The following is a 22,104-nucleotide window of genomic DNA, read 5'->3' as shown; positions in this document are numbered from 1 at the left end:
AGTAAGCACCGCAAAATGTTTGTTTCATATGACAATAATTCAGCTTTAAGGCAAATCGCATGTAATGCTTTTTCATTCAGTGTTGCATATGTGTGTGGTTGATAAGAATGGCAAAAATAATCACATATTTTGAAGTACTTTTAAAAAATGTTTTTATTTAAAAGTTTCTGCTTATTCTTGAAATCTCAAATCTTGTTCATTTTTTTCTTTTTTTCAGATTTTGTTGCTATATAATAGAAGAATAGGCATACAAATTAGTTCTTCTATTGACATTTTATCACTTAATCTTCACAGCCAAATAATACAAAATCAGATTCAAATTCCCCCAAAACATTGGCGTATTGTATGCAGGCATCATCTCTGCAGTCAGTGTCAAGTGGCCACCAGTCCACCCAAGCACGTGAGTCCAAAGGAAATTTATACCTAAAACATTTTATAAAGAAAATCAGTTTTGAGGCTTCTGTACCTAATACTAAATTAGAAACACTCTCACTTATAACTTACCCTGCAATGCAACCAATTAAGGAATTTTTGATTAATTAAAATAAATAAATAAATAAATAACAATTGCATAAAAATATGACGACTCTTTGTTGTCAAACGAACAGATAGTCTCGACCCAAAACTTGAGCATTAGGTACTACATGATGGGGCTTTTAAAAAATGATAAAAAGGACTTACTTATAACCACGATTCATTCGTATCTTAATACTCTCAGCAGTCATGATCAGATACTGCTTGCCAACTTCGAAATTTGTTGAACTGCAAGTCGCCTTCTTCACTAAATCTATCTCTGAATCTGTTTTTAGGTCGTCTGTTTGTCCTGTAGAAGAGAAATTAAGAAGGTGGATTGAAGCTGTCATAAAACTTGTTTCTTTAAATTGTTTATTCAAGCCTTTTTGCTTTAAACCATTCAAATAATTTACCATTTAACTTGCTAACAAATCATATTTAATATACTCTTGCCTTTCATGAGCACTGCTTTAACTTTCGCTTTGTAGGTCACGAAATCTCCTCCTGCCTCAGATGATTCAATTAACACTTTAAATGCTAGGAAAAAAATACATTGTAAATGATATGTTCCGATGTGCACAAGTACTGTATACACATGACAATGATGTTTTATGGCTTAAAGCTTCATAAAGATTAGTATTTACCATAATTCATGCTTTCTTTGCACATGTCATTTTTACGCTGTACAGCCGTGATTTTGGGATCAATGGTGGATTTAAAGTTGCAGCATTCAGCTAATTTTGAAAAGGACATGAAAATACCAATGAGCAAACTGTTATTATACTAACACAGACACATTAAACTCACATATGTTAATGATAACTATATGAGCAGCAGTGGTAAAAATGCAGTGTTAGACTATTAATGGTCAAGATAGACAGAAATGCCCTGGGGCCCCAGACTCTCAGGAGCCCCCAGAAGTAAGACACAACAAAATGGTTCATTTATTTACTTATTTGGTCAATTGTTTTGTTTCTGTCTTTTATGTGGCTTACCTGCCATGCACTGACATTGGTCTCCCTCACAGAGTCGTAACAGTTTGCGGCTTTGTTTGTGGTAGAACTTCATACACTTATGTTCTATTAAAAATAAGATGAGAACGCTTGTTTTATATATCTAAAATAAGTTCAGCCAGACAGAAAACAAAGATTTGCAAAAACGCTATACCTGGATTACTAAATTGATAAACTTGGAATACAGAGGCTCTGGTCATGCCAGTTTCAAATTCCTCTTGAATACGGAAACCCACACAGTATAACTCCTCTGATGGTATCTGCATAATAAGTATTGTTTAGTAGAAATATTCTACAAAATCAAATACACACCATATTTTAACACAAAAAGTCAAAAGGCAAAAGATTGTTTTGCCCAGCGATGCTCACCGAATCTATCTGAAGGATGACTTGGTCACCATTGATTTCATAGTTGGAAATCCGAGACTCAAGTCCATTCAGGTACTGCAAAATATAGAAACATAATGTCACAAAAATTTTCTGAAACAATGGATGGCTTCTATAACAATGTATTTGCATTTAGACTCTCACCCTATCTAGATCTTCCTGGACTGCGGTCACACCGGTCGGCAAATGAATTTCCATCACAGTGATTCCTGACTCCGTTTCAAATTCATTTTCAGGTGGCTTGTATCTTTACATATAATGGTGTTTTCATGTTATTTAAAATGTATGAATTTTAATACAAATCAGAATTTTACTGAGACACTTAAAACCTGAAGCTTCTTATCAGGAGTTTCTACAGACTTACTTTGCACAGGCTACAATCCGCTGTGACCTAAGCATAGGATCTGCTCATAAAGAAATCAAATTAGCTGAACCAAGTTCATTTGAGAAGAACACAAAGAGTAGAAAAGTAGACAAAAGTACCAAACTTACCATCTGAATTTGGGACACCTTCATGAATGTCAATTGACATATCAAAATAGCAATTTTCATTGTTTTCTGTCATCTCATAGAACACTGTTCTCAGCTGTAAAAAAAAAAAACAAACAAACAAAAAATAACCTTAGGTTAATCATTTAATGAATTTGATTCAATGCATATAATTTTTGAAAACAAGAAAAATCTGGATTGTTGTAGTGTTTATTATATACACTGAAAATGACCATCGTATAAAATGATTTGTCAAAAGGGTGGTATGATTAAAAAATTATCCACAAAAATAAAAAATCTAAATATTAAAAATAGAATCAATACTTTAAAATGATATGAGCAAATTTGGGTATCATAACATTATAAATTTAAGTATGAAAGACAGATTTTCCCATTTAGATCCAAAATTAAGTGAGGACTAGAAGGTGGGAAAGTTTATCTAAATGTAAAAATGGGTTTTAATGAGCATGCATAAATATATATACAGTATCGGTCTATATATATTAGTAATATCAACCAGCATCATATCAATATAATAATAATAATAATACATTTTATTTAATGGCACCTTTCAAAACACCCAAGGTCACCTCAACAAGCAGGCAAAGATAAAAGATAAAAATCACTACACAAGACAAAAGCACACAACAACCACTCAGCATATATAAAAAGCAGTGCAGTAAAGGCTCAAAACATATTACAAAAACGCCTGAATAAAAAGATATGTCTTAAGACGCATTTTAAAAGTCAGCAGGCAATCGCTGTTTGCGAATATCAAGGGGATGAGAGATCCATAGGCAGGGAGCAGCATAGCTAAAAAATCTGGCACCCATGTTAGATAGCCAAATCCGAGGTACCACAAGGGAAATTGAAGATGAAGATCTAAGAGCTCATGAAGGGATGTAAACATGAATAAGTTGAGTAAGGTAATGAGGTACAAGATTATGAAGTGCCTTGTAAGTTAGTAACAGAATCTTGAATTAAACTCAATACTTTACTGGAAGCCAATGCAATTGCTGAAGAACAGGAGAAATGTGCTCAGTAGAGGTTGTTCTAGAAAGAACACAAGCTGCAGAATTCTGAACCAACTGGAGCTTATATAGCAATTTATAGGGAACACCAGTGAGAAGGGCATTACAATATTCTATACGTGAAGTGACTAATGCATGAACTAGTACTACTGTATTATCGGTTGAGAGAAAGGAACAGAGACGGTTAATATTACGCGGCAGACGGAAATATGCAGTCTGTGTAATATTGTTAGTTTGAGTTTCAATGGATAGTGTACTATCTGAGATAACGCCCAAACTTTTAATCTGTGAGGAAGGGATAGTGTACTATCTGGGATAGAGAATTAGATTTTGATCTGTCAGATCAAGTGCCAACAAGTAGGGCCTCAGTTTTGTTGCCATTTAGCTTCAAGAAGTAAAAGCCAATCTTTAATTTCAGCTAAACAACTGGACAGAGATGGTGGAGAAAAAAAATCAGTGGGTTTAGCAGACAAGTAAAGTTGGGTGTCATCCGGATAACAGTGAAAATGAACACCATACTTCCTCAAAATGTAACCAAGAGGGAGTATATAAATAATGAACTAAAGTGGGCTCAAAACAGAACCCTGGGGAACACCAGTGGTGACCATAAATATTCTTGATCTAAAACTTTTTAAATTGAATACACTGAGTGCGACCAGAAAGATACGACCTAAACAAAGACAAGGGAATTCCAGTAATCCCTATAGAAGCTAACCTGTCTAGGTTAGTCGATTAACTTATGTGAGACAGTATCAAAGGCCGCGCTCAAGTCAAGAAAGACAAGTATGGTCTTTCCCAGAGTCAGCTGCCAGCAACAAATCAGTGGTTATTCTAACAAGAGCAGTCTCAGTGCTGTGGTGGGGACGAAAACCAGATTGAAATTGTTCAAACAAATTATTATTGGAGGGATGTTCCTAAATTTGAATCGCAATACACTTTTCCACGATCTTAGAGATAAACTGTAAATTTGAAATTGGACAAAAATGATCAAAGTTAAATGTATCAGCCCCTAGTTTCTAAAGTATGGGAGTAATAATATCAGATTTAAGAGATGTGAAGCATGAACAAATTTAGTAATCAATGGTGACAGTGCTGGTAAACAAGCTTTCACTAAAGGAGTTGGTAGAGGGTCTAGCTGGCAAGTCGAAGATTTAGATTTACTTATCAGACACACTATCTCTGATGTAAAGGTAGAGAAAACAAATGTAAAAGGTAGAGAATACATATCAGATGGCAAAAAATCAGGAGGTTGCAAAATATTGTTTACCACCGAGAAAGAAAGAAACCTAGAGTTCCCATTGCTGACTTCAATTATGTTGGAATAATATTCAGATTTAGTTTTGGATAATTCTTTTTTGTATTATTGAATATGTTCAGCATACATTTCTTTATGAACAGTAAGGCCAGACCTGGCATACAAATGCTCCAATCTACGGTCTTTAGTTTTAAGTTCACGCAGTTCAGGTATAAACCAAGGAGCTGAATGTACAAATGTACATCACAGGTGCAGAATCATCTAAAATCATGTTTAGACCATCACTGTAATATGAAACCATTTCATAGGAATTTATATTCTTATGTTAAATAAAATGCTCACTTACACTGGCAAATGACACACCAGAGCTCATTGCAGTTTTGATGATTATATCATCATTTTTGGTCACCTTTTAAAAAGAAAACAGAATACTGGAATTCAATTCTTAAACAATTTATAAATAATCCTCTCTTAATAATTCAGTAAAAATCACAAAAATTGGACATCTTACCTCAATTGGTTTATGCACAGGATTCTGCTGAGTTAGTGTGATTCTTCTGATGTCACCTTTAGTCTTGTATTCAATGTCAACCACCATGTTTAAGGTGGCTTGACTGGCTAAGATACTGTACTTGGTAAGTGCCTCCAAAGTAAGAATGCTGTCCTGAAAATTTAAGGAAAAACAGATCACAACTGCTTACACAAAAAACAGATCACAGGCTTAAAAAAACATAACATACATGACAACTTGCACTGGAGTACCTGTGTTGAATGGACTCCCCCTCCGTATCTCTGGTCTTGTGTTAACCAGTTCAGAATGGGTTTTGCATAGGTGGTATCACCTCTGACTAAAGTGTTAAGAAGGACATAAACGGTTGTTTCCACGGTCTTTGCTGTCGCATCACTGGGTTTTAATGAATCCTTGCCGAGTTTGTACTCCTGCCAGAAACGAACTGTGGCTGGGTTCCCTGAAAATGTACAGACAAATGGGTCATATTGTGTTAAAAATATGAGAGGGTCTAAACTGTGCTGATGTTTTGTTCAAAAGTGTGTGGAATATCCCAAATGTGATTTTACCATCAACCTGAGCCTGTTTTTTGAGTATTTCATAAACTTCGACTGCAGACATACTATGGATGTCTGCCAGTGTCAGAGCATAAGATGCAATGGCTCTAGCATATAAACTTTTAATCTTCTTTGAGTTAGAGGTGATATACTGCACGGCACGATCTATAGCAATTTTAAAGACCTGGAGAGACAAGACAAACACATCTGAATGAATTGCCTGAAGAATCCGAAACTGAGGTTTCTGATTGGTTCGATTTTCTTGGCAGCTGTACCTCCAAGTTAACATTTGGGACCTTCATGGCATTTTTAATTCCAATCATGACAAAAGATGTGAGGAAAACGGTCTTTTCAGTGACATCTGCTCCGGCACCTAAAGAAACCAGACAATCTTGATCAAAAAACTGCAAAATACAGTATTATTTCATAAACACTACTTTTTCACGTACCATGAGTTTAAGTGGATTAGTTTGTGATTTCTCAGAGAAGGAGCCATCATCATTCTGACAATTTTTAATCAGCCAGTTGATGGTGTTGGTCAGCACTTCAGACTCCAAAGAGATGTATTCATGCATGTCAGCAAGAGTCTTGACTATGAGAGCTGTTACCCTAAAAAGGTTTTGTGCACATGTGTAATGTAGCATGTGAATGGTACTCAATCTCTGTGTGCACTGTTATTTCTGTAGTATGTTAAAAAAGTCACACTTCATTCCAGCAACCAGTGAGGAAAACTAAGAAACTGAGCAGTTGATTACCAGGTGCTGGCTGATTTGTCCTTCTTCGACCACATGCTAAAGGCAGGTTCATGCTTCAGCTTAAATGACATGATGCTGGTGATGCCTACAAAGAAACAGTGAAAGAACATAAGAAGCAAAAACTGCTTAAGGATTCAACAAGGATTTTTTTTTAACCCCGCTGGCAGATATTTTTCAAGCAAAAACTTAATTTTGATGCATTTCTCAGAAAAGAAAGACTTAATATCTTAAGCCATTTTGCTCCTTAAGTAAATGTATCTGGATTTAAGAATGTTTAGGTATTTGTATGGGAAAACAAGAACATATTTTTTTTGCAGTGTGGAAAATGAATTTTTAATTATACTGATAATAAATAGTAAATATAGCCGCAAGCAGCAATTATGGGGCCAAACACTCCAGCCACAAATTGAGGAGCTAAGCATGGCATGGCATATCAGACCAAATGCAACAATGAGCAATAAAAGCAATTTTAGGATGATTGTAATTGAAATGGCTGAAAAATCATAAATACAACCTCTAGTAGCATGATTTATTGACCTACCAACTTAGAGGAATAAGTGGCACTGTCATCAAATCGATGTGGTGTGTTTTGTGTGAGTTGACAATGCAAACACAAAGTTTGGTGTCAATATGCCAAAGCATTGCAGAGATACAGCCTCAAGTGTCATTTTGGCATCATGCCTTAAATTCGTTGCTGTGGTATGCGAAAACGGTTTTGTCTATCAACACAAAATCCATAATATTTTATCAGCATGGTCTGAAGATGATATGATTCGATTTTGGAGAAAATCGGACCAACGGTCTAGGAGGAATTTGAAAAAGTATGTTTTTAAAGAAAATCAAAATGGCGGACAGGAAGTATGGCTGACTATGGCATCATTGGTATCATTGTTCTCAGCATGACCCAAGGAATGAACTCCAATTAATACTATTAATACCAGTCTCATTACAATAGGCAAAATTCACAGAAAGCTATTAGCATTTATTTAAAATTTCATTATAACTTTTGACCACAAGGTGACGCTGTCTCAAAACGTTTTGAGTACTTTCAGGTCATAGTTTCGATGTTACATACAAAGTTTCGTAATGGTACACCAATGCATTCGTAAAATATAGCATTTTATATCATTATTTTCTATTGTAGTCAATGGCAATTTCAAGTTTTGCTCAATTATAGAGCCATCTAGAGGCACAATCTTGCCAATTTTTTTGTGTGTCCTCAGAGTGTGCCCATACATATGTGTGTCAAATTTGGTGAAAATATCTCATTTTGTTTTGGCGTTATAGACATTAATATATATATATATGAGAACTGAAAAATTGACCGACTGGTGACTTTGTTTCAATTTTTCTACCATTTACTATCAAAATTTTGGCAATTAGGCATTAATGTATAGCCGGCACGCTATGTTTTCAAATTTCCTACGGTGGTTTCGTGTCGATCGGAGTACGGTTTCTATGATATTGTCAAATGTTTTTTAAGCACTAAAATGCAACATTGCACACACCATAAGGCAAAACCTGGCATGTTTGGTATCGCTGGACTCGGCAAGGATTCAGGAGTCTACAAAGGTGACTACAATGAAAATAAGTCGACCACACCAAAAATTATAAGCATGTCAATATTCGATTTTACCACTAGGTGGCACTGGCTCGAAACTTCTCAGACTCCTTCAGGGCATCGTGCTGATGACTCACACCAAGTTTCATGACGATATGTCAATGCATTCGTAAAATATAATTAAAAATGGCTGACACCCAAAATGGCTGACATGGGATAATTTGATATCATTCGACTTGGCATGATGCACCCGATCTGTGACCAGACCAGTTTTGAGATTTTTGGCCAAAGCATTTAGAAGTTATAAGCAAAAATATTATTTTTTTCGTATCTTCTGACCAATAGGTGGCACTGCGCCGAACCACTGCAGGTAGTCTCAGGTCATGCTTGTTATAACACACACCAAGTTTGATCTCAATACGCCAAATTGTTGCGGAGATATAGCCTCACATCCATGTTCGTGTGCTTTTTGTCAAATTCATTTGCGTGTTATTCAAGAATGGTTTGACTAATCAACTTGAATTCCATAACTTTTTGCCAGCATGGTCTGAAAATGATCTAAGCCAATTTTGGTGAAACGTCTAGGACGAGTTCAAAAAAGTATTTTTTTTGAACAAATAAAAAGAGCAAAAAAACTAAACCTTACGATTTTGAATTTTGAGGTTCATTCCACTCAGCGTGAGCCAAGGATTCAGAGAAAAAATAATTTTTCTTCTGTGCCTTACGGTTCAAAAGTTATTAGCATAAAGAAACTGAAACTTTGGACAAATGGTGGTTCTATGGGCTGCCATAGACTTGCGGCGAAAGAAGAAGAACAACAAAATCACGCTAACGGATACAAGGTGCCTAAGCACCTTCGGTGCTTGGCCCCTAAAAAAGAATGCCAACGGATACAATAGATGCCATTGCACCTTGGGTGCTTGGCCCCTAATTACTATTGGATCAAAATTATCATTAAATTATTTTACTGTTATAAAGAAATTGAGTGTATAGGAAAAGCTTACATTAAATAATAATGAAATAAATAATAATAAAAAAAACCCCTGATAGACATTAAATTTAAGAAAAAAGTAGAATTCTTATTCTACACTAATAAAACAAACATCTCACCAGCTTGCATCTTCCTCTTTAATTCCTTTTCACTCGCCGCAGCCTCTTTCCCCAGAATGCCCCATTTCTCTGTTTTTTCTAGGTAGTTGTAGACATAGTAGATTGGCAGGAGACCCATGAGCTCCATCTCTGCATTTCCCCGTGGCAGGTTAGTCAACTGTTTTAAACCTTCTGGGTTATTTATTATTGATAGAAGCGCTCCCAGTACTTCACCTGAACATTAAAAAGGGGTTACTGGGCTTTTGGAACTTACAGAACAGTCATTTTTAATCTACACAGTTTATAAAAGTAACATTATTGCGCAATATCTGATGTACAAGTGTATATCATATAAAAGTGTCATTTAGGATTTGCACAAATGTGCTCAAGCTTAACAGACATCATACCATTAACCGTTAGAATACGATCCACAGTTGATTTGGGAACAATGTTTGGAGGAATTACATTTTTAAACTCAAGCTTCCGCATGGATGTGCCTAAGAAAAAGAAAAACAAAATGGTGTGAGACTCCATCAGGACATGAACAGAGAGCATGCTGTTACTTTTCAGACGTCCTTACCAAAGACTCCATTTGGATCTATTCTTCCACCAATTTGTATTTCCTTTCTAATTCCTTCTGGCTGTGAATACCAGAACATTAGGCATAATCTCAGGCATACTAAACTGATTTAAGAGTGGTTTAGTTCACAATAAACATCATTTTAAAGCAGAAATGTCATGAGAAATCATATTCAAAATGTTTGTCCTGTATGTTTATCATAAAACTGTTAAAAAGTCTTCTAGCACTGACTGTGTATTGCATCTTACCACCACTTTCAATTTCTTGACCACACTCTCAGTGCCCCATTTAGTTGTTAAAGTGAAAGTGAGTGTATGAGTGCCCGCTTCCAAGGCCATGATGTAGAATGTGACCAAGGCCACGGAACGACCTCCTATTTTCCCCTTGTTTTCATGTGGCTTTCCATCTTTTCCCTGTTGAGCTCCACGAAACACACACACTCCGTCTGTTGCTGTCAGGGTCACCCTGAACTATGCGTGGATGTGTGAGATATAGAAAGATAGAGAGAGAATGAGAACTGTAATTAACTGATCATAAATAAACAGATACATATATTGCTAGGTTTTGAGGTCAGTACAATTTTTTACATGTTTTTGAAGGAAGTTACTCTCTTATGCTCACCAAGACTGCATTTATTTGATCAAAAATACAATAAAACAGTAATATTGTTAAATACTATTGCAGTTAAAAAATAAGTTTTCTATTTGATTTTTTTTTTTTAAATGTCATTTATTCCTGTGATGGCAATGCTAAATTTTCAGCATGATAACTCCAGTCTTCAGTGTCACATGATCCTTCAGAAATCATTCTAATATACTGATTTTGCTGCTCAAGAAACATTTGAAAACAGTTGAGCTGCTAAATATCCTTGTGGAAACTGAGATACATTTTTCATACATTGATTGATCAATTTAATGCATTCTTGATAAATAAAATTATTAATTTCTTTAAAAGAATGCACAAGCTTCTGAATGTTAATGTAGATAATGTAGAATTTCTATTTAAAGTCATCCTCCTGATTAAGAACTGAACCTTATACCTCAGTTTTTGACAAATGCTGATTGTAGACTGAACCCCTGAGCTCAATCTGCTCTCCACGAACCATGGAATAAGGCAAGGGTACATCCACACTAATGTCCTGGGACACCTGAATCTTTTCCTCTGACACACAGATCCCTGGCCAAAGGAACAGGAGAGTCTGAGATTCTAACCCAAAACACCTTAAACAAATGTCTGCATGCACAATACATGGCAATGATTTCCAGAATACATTGTTGGTTATGAACACTGTCTTAGTGAAGTTTATGCATATGGTTGGAAATGCTACTTTATAAACAGTATTTTGTTGTCACATGACCTACTTATGTGGCATGTGGGTTGCATTCTGTTATAATCTTGGAAACAGATTCAATCAATTTGCATGTTAATTCAATTTTGTTTAAAGGATCTTAACTTTTGTCAGTCCAGTTGAATAATGAGTAAAAGTAGAAAAGAAGAAGAAAAAAAGTGGCTGTAATTACTTTCGGTTCTTCAATCACAGCAGAAATGTAAGGTCCAGTTGAGCACATACTGGGATACAGTATTCTGTTCTGTCAGATTGTACTTACTATAAACCTACTAGATACTCACTATATAGCCTTAAAGGTCCATGCAAAAATGAAAATTGTATCATAATTTCAAGTTCAAGTTCAAGTTCAGTTTATTTATAAAGCACAAATAAAAACAGCCACAGGCTGAGGATGGTGCTGTGTGATGTTAGAGTTAGTAAAAGTTTAAGATTAATATTATTATTTTAAGGTAACAGAGAGAAGATAAGTTTTGAGACATGATTTGAACTCAGACAAAGTGGAGGCAGATCTAATATGGAGTGGGAGCTTGTTCCACAGTGTTGGGCCGGCCACTTCAAAGGCTCGGTTACCCCTCGATTTTAGCCGGGTTGTGGGAATCTGAAGGAGGAACTTATCTTTGGATCTAAGGCCTCTAGTGGGAAGGTAGGGATGAAGTAGATCGGACAAATAAGAAGATGCTAAATCATTTAATGATTCAAAAACCAGTAATAAAATTTTAAAATCAATTCTAAAATTAATCGGAAGCCAGTGAAGGGATCTTAGGAGGGGGGTAGCATGATCAAATTTCCTCTTTCCCTTCAGGAATCTCGCCGCTGCGTTTTGCGGTTTGAACGACCTGTAGGCGTGCAGTTTGGGACTTAGATATACCAAAGTATAGGGAATTGCAACAGTCCAGGCGAGAGGTAATAAGAGCATGGATAGCAGTCTCCATGGAGCGCTTAGGGAGAAAATATTTGATTTTTGTTAAAGAGTGAAGAGAGAAGAAGCTGGACCCAATGACTGCGCTTATCTGCTTGTGAAATTTGAGGCACCTATCCATCACACCTAGATTCCGTACTTGGGGAGAGATGAACTGATTTAGAGATTCAAGGTCAAGGTGATTACTTGGCCTGGATTCTGAGGAGTTAAAAACAATGACACTGAGTCAGAAAAAGAAAATTATTGGCAAGCCAAGCTTTCACATCCTCAAGACATGCTGTTAAGTTGCCTAGAGAACTGTTATTTTTCCTAGACACAGGCTATGACATGACTTTCTTTCTTCAGTGGAGCATATATATATAGAGTAGAATGTTGATAACCAAAATGATGGGAACTAAATAGTTTTGGTTCTGTTTGACTCTTGTGTGTGTGTGTGTGTGTGTGTGTGTGTGTGTGTGTGTGTGTGTGTGTGTGTGTGTGTGTGTGTGTGTGTGTGTGCGTGTGTGTGTGTGTTTCACTGAAGAAAGAAAGTCATACAGGGTTGTGCTGCTGTAGTTAATTAGTAGATAATTCACATAATAAGTAGATTAGACACAATATTTAATGTTATTTCAGCCTATCTGATAGCAATTTAGATGCATATAATTCCCTTTTCAGCCACCAGGTGACGCTAAAACAAATAATTTAAATACAGCTTGTTATCTCACCCTCACTGAATACTCCAACTGCTTTCAGCTCCCATATAGTCAGTGAGTCTGGAATAATTTTGGTAATGCTTACTGAGCCAGATTAAACATATTAAATTAGTTTTCAGAGAGTCATTTTATGTCGTTGTTGTTTTTTTTAATCTGTGTAATAAAGCAATAATATAATTATATATATTTTGTAAAGAATATTTTTCATAATTTTTATATAAAGACTAGGATTATCGATTAGACAGAAGGAATTAGGTTTCAGAAAGTTTTCTTACTTGCTGGTGTGTTCCTCCCATAACCAGCTCTCAGGGAAGTAGCTCCTAATCTGAGGTTGCATCGCATCCAGCAGAAAGTCGATCGCTGCATTGTGTAACAGAGAACTTTAGATCCTGCCTTTATATGTGTTAGTCATCTAAAGTTACTATAGAAGTTCATTATGATAATGATGTATGTAAGAAACACCCAAACCTGTGCGACTTAGTATGATTCTATTGTCATTCTCTTGACGGAGCTTCATAGCTTGGACACAACATTTCAAGAAAGCATACGCACACCGCTTCTTCTGACTAATATCAAAATTTCTAGATTTTTTCAGAAAGATGAAATGAAATGTCATATGAAATGATTCACTGGAACACTTTACACAGTGTAAACAAACATATCTATAAGTATAATATATAGTTTATTACCTTATCTTGTTATGACATGATCTTATCATGAAATTAATTACAGTAGCAATATCTAATTAAAAGCTCCAGAACAAAATTGCATAGTAAGTCGATATTTATAATGATGATTATTAATTAATAACAAAAAATTTATTTATTATGAGTAATATGTATTAGGTGTTTATGCAACAATGGCACTACAAAACAAATAGATTGAAATAAAATGAAAATTTTATTTATAATTTATATAACATTAAATTTAGAAAAGATCTTTAAATTATGATTTTATGTAAGAGTAAAATTAAACAGACTTAATTTAAAAGGACTTGAAAGTTCCTTACGGAGGAAAAGACAATCTCTCTGAACGATGTTTACAGGTTTCAAGCATCGGGCTACTCTCTGTCCCAGAGGTGCAGCAATGCTGGTACAACCCAAAGGATTTGGCTATAGAACAAACAGGAGGGCATGAATGTATTTTGATGATGTCGCTATGATAAAAAGGTTTAGATTATACTGTTTTTCAGACATAAAATGCTTGCAAACAGACCCATTTGTTCAAACTTTTGTGCCAGGTCAACTGAACGCTTCGGCCTAACCAAGTCGGAGCAAACCCCCTCTACAAAAAAATAAAATAAAATAAAAAATAAAAAAGAGAGAAAAAAACAAAGAAAGCATTTGCCAGTGTTTCAGAAAATTATCATGTGCTATAGTAAGATGTTTTAATGTAACAAATCACACATATTAACTTTAAAATGAGCATGTACCTGTGCTAGAGGTTTTGGCATTTGCATTGGTGATGAACATAAGGCCGACACGGTCAAACACATCAGCATTATTTTTGCCTCCTCCTCTTCCACAACCCAAATCACTTCGCTCCACATGTTGTAGCACCTGCGACAATGAGAAACATCTGTATCATGATATTAACTTGTAGTTCTCATCTTTAAAAGCATAATTCACATGATGTTACTGTCATTTCCTCAAAAAACATAATATTTGACTGTATACAACTTGTACAAATCTTCTATTTCACCTTTTTTAGAGGGTCCTTGTCATTAGATTTTAGGTTGTACAGGGCCGTATCAACAGCAGAAAAGGCCACCAGTGACTCTTCTCTGCTTTTAGTTGACACTCTTAATTTGAGTTCATCTTTGGGTTTGTAGACATGCTGTGAGTTGGGAGTTGATATGTCTACCTGAAATATATTTAGATGAGTCGATTTCACAATGTTTCAATATCATGATGAAACACTTCACAATTACCGATGGCAGAGAAAAAGGCATTACGTTTAAATTGTTAACACATTTAGCCTTCACATCAATCCACGTGGAGTCTGCCACCAGCTCTGCTTTTTCCTCCCCATACAGGACGTAGTACACTACTAGCCGAGCAGACGGCACCATGTCAGGGGTGATCTTAATGTTGAGGTTCTGATTCTTTACACCGTCCCACTTAACTGTGTCAAACTGCACAACTTTTCCTCTGGAAATGATCTGAGAAAAAAAATGTTGCATTATAGTAGATGATTCACTGGAACAAATATAGACTGAATTCAGTGAATCCCCAATTAAACTATAACATATGTGTCATTCAGATGGACTGTGTTACAGCACATGTGGATTTAAACGCTTGGATTAGTACAATTATTATACTATTAATATTTTTTAAAGAAATTACTACTTATATTAAAAGTCTCAAGGATACATTAAATTGATAAAAAAAGAGACAGTAAAAACATTTATAATGTTAGAGAAGATTCAAATAAATGCTGTTCTTTTAAACTTTCCACTCATTGAAGATTCCTGAAAAAACATTTTATCACAAAAGCAATCAGCAGCACAACTGTTTTTTACATTGATAACAATAATAAAAATGTTTCTTGTGCAGCAAATCAGCATATTAGAATGATTTCTAAAAGAGCTGTGCGACGCTGAAGACTGGGGTAATGATGCTAAAAATTCAGCCTTGCCAACACAGAAATAAATTACATTTTTAAAAAATATAATAATAGAGGGCAATTATTTTCAATTGTAAAGACATTTCACAATATTACAGTTTTTACTGTATTTTTTCCTCAAATAATTCTAGCCTTGGTGCAACTTCTTTTAAAAACTTTAAAAAATCCTACACCCTGAACTTCTGAACGGTAATAGGTTTACACAACAAACGACTATTAATAATTACAATGACTATGATTTGAAAAATCTGTTTAAAAATCAATTGTTTTAGAGAAATATATGTGAGCCTTAAAATGATACTAAAAATATGTCACATAAAAGAGAAAATTGAAAAGAGCTTAATAAATAAAAGCTTAACTAAATAACTTGAAATCTGTAGTGACTAATTCAGATGGTAACAATACATTTTTATTATTTTGTTCCTCTTTTGTAAGCTGATTTGGATAAAAGTGTCTGCTAAATGCATGAATCTAAACGTATTTTACCTGGTAGCTGAAGGTCTTCAGAGAAAGGAAGTCACGAAAATCAAAGAAAACACTGATGGAAATGTACTGTCCGACTTCAAATACTGAGGATTCAGGCAAACTGATGTACAGGTAACGATGGTTGATAGACACATATGATTCCGCCTTTAGTTTAAGTGGATCCTGACTCCAAGAAGGATCTTCTGTCTCAAACTGAAACGAGTACAATATAAATGAACATTTAGCATATCATATTATTTTGCTTGATAAATAATTACCTGATTAGATTATATATCACTATATATTTAACCTACTCTTGTTTATATAACTCAGCTCTTATTACTGACTGAAATATTCGCTGATTGGGCCCATCAAAAAAAAAAAAAAAAAAAAAACAGGCCACAGTTTTACTCACAGTGAATTCAGCTTGTTTCACATTAGCTGGTATATTACAGGTGAAGTAAGCAATTCCATCCCTCCGACTTGTCACTGTCAATGTATCCTTGTGCCCTAAGAATTGCAGGGTGTCATGTTGATTGTCAGCTGTGGTTATTGTTGCCCTGGTCATGACTGACACACCTTGCACTGGTTGACCCAAAGGATCCTTCACCAAGACCTGGTTTCAAAATGTTACTAAAATGTTAGGATGGATGAAGATTTTTGCATATGTACGTTTGTTCTAATATAATAAAATGACTAGAGAAGACGAAGAAGGTTTCTCACTCTCATAGAGTATGGTAGACCCGGTTTGATAAAAGGAGGGGTTGCGATCAGATTCAGTGTAAATGGAGTTTCCACAAATTTCACATTTGAGAGCACTGCTTCCTGGGAGATACCACCTGACAATGAAGAGGGGTTTCCAACGTTGTTAAATGGTTGTCACATTTATTTGCTTGATGGTTTCAATCTGGATAACACACTCCTGTGTCTGTGGAACTGACTGGACCTACCAGTTGATTCTTGTAAAAAAACTCTCACTCGAAGAAAGCTGTTTTCTTTCATGGCACTTAGACTTTGAGGCCCATCTGGCATGGTTGACAAAGCTGACTTAATGTTTAAGTTGACTTCTTCCATTCCATTTCTCAGCTAAAATGAAAGCCAAAAACAAATGTATTCTCTAAACCTCAAATATTTTAAAATGTTTTGTTGAGCGCACACTGACCAAGTATCTTGAAAAGGTTGCTGGTATCATGACAGTTTCATCTGGAGAACTGTATCCGAACGTCACGAAAATATCTGCTGAACTAACTGGCGTTCCATGAACATACCTGCCAGCACATATAGACAAATTTAAACAATTTTCAACAATGGCAAAATATAAAATATTATTACAAGTTAAATCGTTTTCTAACTTAAAACTTTCTAATTTAAAACTTTTTTCTAACAGTTTAACATATTTTCAAATGTAATTTATTCTTGTGATGCAAAGCTGAGTTTTCAGCAGTCATTACTCCAGTCTTCAGTGTCACATGATCCTTCAGAAATCATTCTAATATGCTGATTTACTGCTCATGAAACATTTCTTATTATCAATGTTGAAAAAAGTTGTGCTGCTTCATATTTTTGTGGAAAAATGATTCGTTTTTACACTATTCTTTGATTATCAGAAAGTTCAAAACGAATAGCATTTATTTTCAACAGTAATTTCTTGTAGCATAAAGCAAATAATACTGACCACAAATGTTTGAATGGTACTGTATTTACTGAAATAAAACAGGAAAAACATACTTGGCTGAAATCTTCAATTGGAAAGATTCAAAGTTTTTCTCACTGACGTAGTTGGCCTCGGGCTGAATGTGGAGTGAAATACTAGGCAGCACTGAAAAACATAGCTTGATTTAAGATATAATGGAAACTGAATGTCTACTAACAGTTTTTTTTTTTTTAAACAACCGTATTCTTACCATATTCTTTGACCTCAAACTCAGTAGTGGCAGTGGTTTCAAAAGTGTCTGCACAGGTGGCCAAAATCTTCCAGATTCCGTAACTAATGAGATTTATATTGTGAATAAAATGATACAGAGAAAAAGTAATGAATAGACCTGCATTCAACATTCTTCTGTAATAGCTTCACCAGCAAGACTTTCATTTCTCACCAAACTTCATCTGGTTAACAAGAACTTACCAGGGGTGCGTTTTCAAAAACAAATATGGTTGCAATTTCGTCGTTACCAATTGATTTCAATGAAACTAACTACCATAGTTAGCTAACGATGCTTTTTGGAAACGCACCACGGTTTGATCCAGCCTGGACTGCCATAGAAATTCAGAAGCAAGCTGGCCTTCAGCAGTGTCACTATTATTCCTAATAAGCAGTATTGGGGTAATAAAAGTAAAGCATTACAATATTGCGTTACTCCCTAAAAAAGTAACTGATTACATTACTTAGTTACTTTTTATGGAAAGTAATGTGTTACGTTACTTTTGCATTACTTACATGTTACTTTTTAAATATGAGCAGGGCTTGATTGTTTTTAATATAAGAAGTTCTATTTATAGCAAATATAAAAGCCCTTTCACCCTTAAAAGTGTAATGAATAAGCCTCAGGCTGAAGGAAAAGTAAATTGCCGTCTGTACAGTAGAACACAGGAGACGAAGGTTCAACACTCTTCAGCAATAAACAAAACAAAACAATCAAGCACAATTGTTAGTTTATCTAAAGTCATTTTTGCTTATTAGTATGGTTGAACTGGATCAAAGGTCAGCAGCAAAGACATTAGTTAATAAAATGGGATTAGGATCATACATTTTGTGTTATTTAACATATTTAATTATTGCAGGTTTGCGTCATATTCTGAGTTCGCATTTCACTGTTTGAATTCATTTTGATGAATACAATTTTTTTTTTTTTTGTGAGTGGGATAAATTAATGCATATTCACATTTAGTCTAGAACTACATTATGCTCACACAGCGCACGCAATGCCTCTTTAATTCCAATTTCTCCCAATATGGGGACAGATGACTGGTCAGTCAATAAATGGGAAAACAAAGTAACTGACGTAACTTAAAAAAAAGTAACTCAGATATTTTTTTGTAAATTAAAAAGTAATGCGTTACTTTACTAGTTACTTGAAAAAAGTAATCTGATTATGTAACTCACATCTTTTGTTATGCCTTACCCCCAACACTGCTAATAAGCATTTAAACATCAGATCAGCTAATAGACTGTGTGTCTTACATTGGCTTTAAAGGTATTTTGAAAGGTGGAAGAAGTGGTTTTGCTCCATTGATGTCTGTCATATTAATCATCTCTACTTTGATACCAGTAGGGGTCCTAAAAGGAAGTTGAAACGTCAACAAGGTTATCACATATAGAAATCATAATTCACGTGAGGTATGAGGTTGTGAAGAGAGACACTCACCACGAATGTAAGGGTGACGGTTCGTCTAGATTTCCTCAGCTCCTCGTTGAGGGAGTAAACACGCACTTGCACTAAAAAAACAAACAGATTGAAAGGATTGTTTTGAGGTGAATCTCTCTTTGCTTACGCACTCCAGCTTTATCTATTGCAAGCCGTTTCTCTTCATACAACTTGTGCTCTTACACAAAATAGTTTTTTATCATACTGACCCTCTTGTTCGGGTGTATATAGCGGCTTGTCAGTCTGGATAAAGAGAAACCCGTTAACAGTAGTGACTGGGATTTTTTCATGTGCAGTGAAAGCAGAGGAAACCGCCTGAAGGTAGACATAATTGTCCTCTTTAGGGAAATCTGTAGCCATTATCTGGGAAACAGAAGAAGAAAAGAACATATTCATGAATAAAATCAAATACGGCAACACTTTTCACATGTTTTGTAACTGTAAATAAAAACAACATTTTAAAGTTAATGAAATGATAAAAAAAAAAAAATCATACATAAATATCTTCTGGGATCTTAAATTTGCAGTCCCACCCGTAAAGTAGCTGAAGCTTGATAGTTATTCGCAGCGTTGAGCTTCAGGGACTGAGATGCATATTGTTTATAACTTGGTGCTAGTGTGTTCTTTAGGTGAAGATCTACTGTCATTTCCTTGTCATAACCAAACAACTGCACCACCACCTTTTCCGAAGCATCGAGTCGCAGCAGTTTAGGTGCAGTGATTAAGTATCTGTAAAACAAAACAGATACTTGTGTCTGTGGGTTGCTTTCAGAGCTTGGCAGATGTGAAAAAACAAACAATTTAAAAAATAAATGCCTATTTCAGACAAACATGAAGGGTTACTCACAGTTGTTTTTCACAAGTGTACAGAAGGTTACGTTTAGTTAACTTTTCTTTTTATGTTTTTTTGTTTTGCTTTTTGATAATACAGACCAGTATTTATGTTTAAAATGATGTAAAATGCAACTTACACACTTTCCTGGACAGTGATGCAGACGAAAAGATGAAGTATACAGAGCAAAAATAAACGTGCCATCATAGACGGTTTGCTCCTTCTAAAAACAGGCTAGGCATTTGTTTTGTCAGCCAAATCAACAGCCTATCTGCTTTGCTTGCTTTAAGTTACTTATTAGCTCAACTGTCTTGAAATAGGTCCCAAAATTTTTTTTGAGGTTTAGTTTTTGTAAGAATAGCTATAGTCTACATGATGACTGCGAAATACATCAGTCATAATGATTAGTTTAACTGTTTGTGTGTAAAAGTTTAACGTTAACACAACTCAGATTATTAAATGCTTCTGTCATCATTGTATAGTTTTACTTAGTCATTTAGCAAGTCACTATGAAAGCAAAGCTCAGATCTATTTACAGCTAAAAGGGGATTTCATGGAGATGTTTTTTTCTTCCATGGGTTGTTTTATTATTGTGCAATTCTAGTAACATTTGGACATCAACCCGACTCTTGACTTTTGTCATTGATTTACTGAATTGAGTAAAATGTACACATTTAAGTAGAAACCCACTATGGCAAGATATTGAAAAGTGCTCATTGCAGGTTCTCAGAGAAGACAACATGGATATTTTGTATCATTAACTGTACAAAATAAGATAAATAAGCGATGGCAACATATATTACAGTACTTAAACTCATCAAATAATTTAACCAATTTCAACTGTGATTTTTAAGTTATTCAAGATTCAACAAGACAGTTTTAAAAAGTGAGCTAAAATGACTTGTACAGCCAATATGATTAAAGTTTCTAAGTTGAATTAGGTGGAATTTTTTTCAGACATTTACATTTTTTAGTCCTGTTCACAGCCCTGCTTAGATGTATTATCATGGCAAAAAAAGTAACAAAAATATGAGATTATTTGTTAATTATTTATTGAGCATGCAAGTGAATACACAAATAATTTTATAGAAGCAAACATAGTATACATAATATAATAGAACCAAGTTTTGTAATAATAAGCTTTACATACATACACAGATAAAGTGACTATTCCATGTTTTTGGAAGCAAATCTTCAAATCATATATACATTCCTTTACATACTTCATATTGTTCATTCACAATAAACATGCTTTGTGACCCACTGCTCTGATTGGGCTGCAGTGACACAAATCAGTCACTAAGTGGTGCTTGATCCCAGTGGATCCTTCATAGTGGCTAAAGTGAATGGGGTGAAGTGGCTTTATCCTTAGTGGAATGGGACAAAACAATACTAATGCATGCACGAATAAAAGATACACTTACTACTGATCAAATTCAATGATAGTGTTTGATCAGATATAATGTGGCAGATATCCGCGAGAACAAAGAGCCAGCAGTGCGTGAACAGTAGTTCTGCCAATGAATTCAACATAAACATACGAAACAGCCCTTCCATTGTCATCGTTTTCACTTCAGTGCTGTCATAACTGAGTTCTGCAGGCGTCGTTCATCATATCTGACCACCTTTTCACCTTTACGGGACTGTAAAGCATCCGCTTAAGGTGAGAGTACTCAGGATGGGCTTGGCAAAAACAGATTTCTACACATGAGCCAGCAGGACTGAAGAACAGCCTGTGAGTCTGCAATCATCTAAGACGCTTCATGCATTCTCATAGCACCATGGTGGGTATGTGATGCACCAGTGAGGCCGGGTGAGAGGAACCTGTGCCAGCTGAGGTGGGTGGAGGAGGGGGAGGAGAGTTCCTGATCTGGAGGTATTGTCTGTTAATGAAAAAAAAAAAAAAAAGAAAAATTATATATACATATATTTATTTATTATATTTATTAGTCAGTTGATACAATTTTTTCATCTTATAAATTACATTATGTGTCGATTAATTGATCTAATTAATCACAAACTACATTTGGTTGTGAAAATACCCCCAAAAGAAAGAAATAATTTATTTCATTTAACATAAAATTTATTACACGTTTAGGCTACAACGGCTTTACATA

The 22,104-nt window shown here is 35.1% G+C and overlaps 1 protein-coding gene across 1 annotated transcript; it reads right to left on the bottom strand.

Annotated features, from left to right (window-relative positions):
* Positions 1 to 135: 135 nt before the first annotated feature.
* On the bottom strand, positions 136 to 20,288 carry LOC109063268 (complement C5-like). Its single transcript, XM_042756824.1, has 42 exons — positions 20,127 to 20,288; positions 19,689 to 19,884; positions 19,365 to 19,518; positions 19,157 to 19,226; positions 18,972 to 19,067; positions 17,695 to 17,777; positions 17,519 to 17,609; positions 16,953 to 17,058; positions 16,741 to 16,876; positions 16,514 to 16,629; positions 16,206 to 16,406; positions 15,812 to 16,003; positions 14,655 to 14,861; positions 14,402 to 14,563; positions 14,133 to 14,259; positions 13,916 to 13,984; positions 13,710 to 13,812; positions 13,169 to 13,281; positions 12,975 to 13,060; positions 12,713 to 12,794; positions 10,778 to 10,914; positions 9,987 to 10,208; positions 9,739 to 9,799; positions 9,566 to 9,655; positions 9,180 to 9,392; positions 6,509 to 6,593; positions 6,203 to 6,362; positions 6,029 to 6,127; positions 5,766 to 5,937; positions 5,451 to 5,656; positions 5,200 to 5,352; positions 5,035 to 5,097; positions 2,406 to 2,499; positions 2,278 to 2,317; positions 2,058 to 2,160; positions 1,896 to 1,970; positions 1,681 to 1,786; positions 1,509 to 1,592; positions 1,158 to 1,247; positions 967 to 1,050; positions 682 to 823; positions 136 to 423 (listed from the first exon to the last, which is right to left on the bottom strand). Exons 1-42 carry the CDS (start codon positions 20,192 to 20,194, stop codon positions 282 to 284), a joined length of 5,079 nt encoding a protein of 1,692 aa, XP_042612758.1. The 5' UTR covers positions 20,195 to 20,288; the 3' UTR covers positions 136 to 281.
* Between the last annotated feature and the right edge of the window lie 1,816 nt (positions 20,289 to 22,104).

This window comes from Cyprinus carpio, chromosome A5 (genome assembly GCF_018340385.1).
Source record: "Cyprinus carpio isolate SPL01 chromosome A5, ASM1834038v1, whole genome shotgun sequence".
Taxonomy (NCBI): domain Eukaryota; kingdom Metazoa; phylum Chordata; class Actinopteri; order Cypriniformes; family Cyprinidae; genus Cyprinus; species Cyprinus carpio.
The sequence above is the reverse complement of the archived record's forward strand: the minus strand, read 5'-3'. Positions and strand labels throughout refer to the sequence as shown.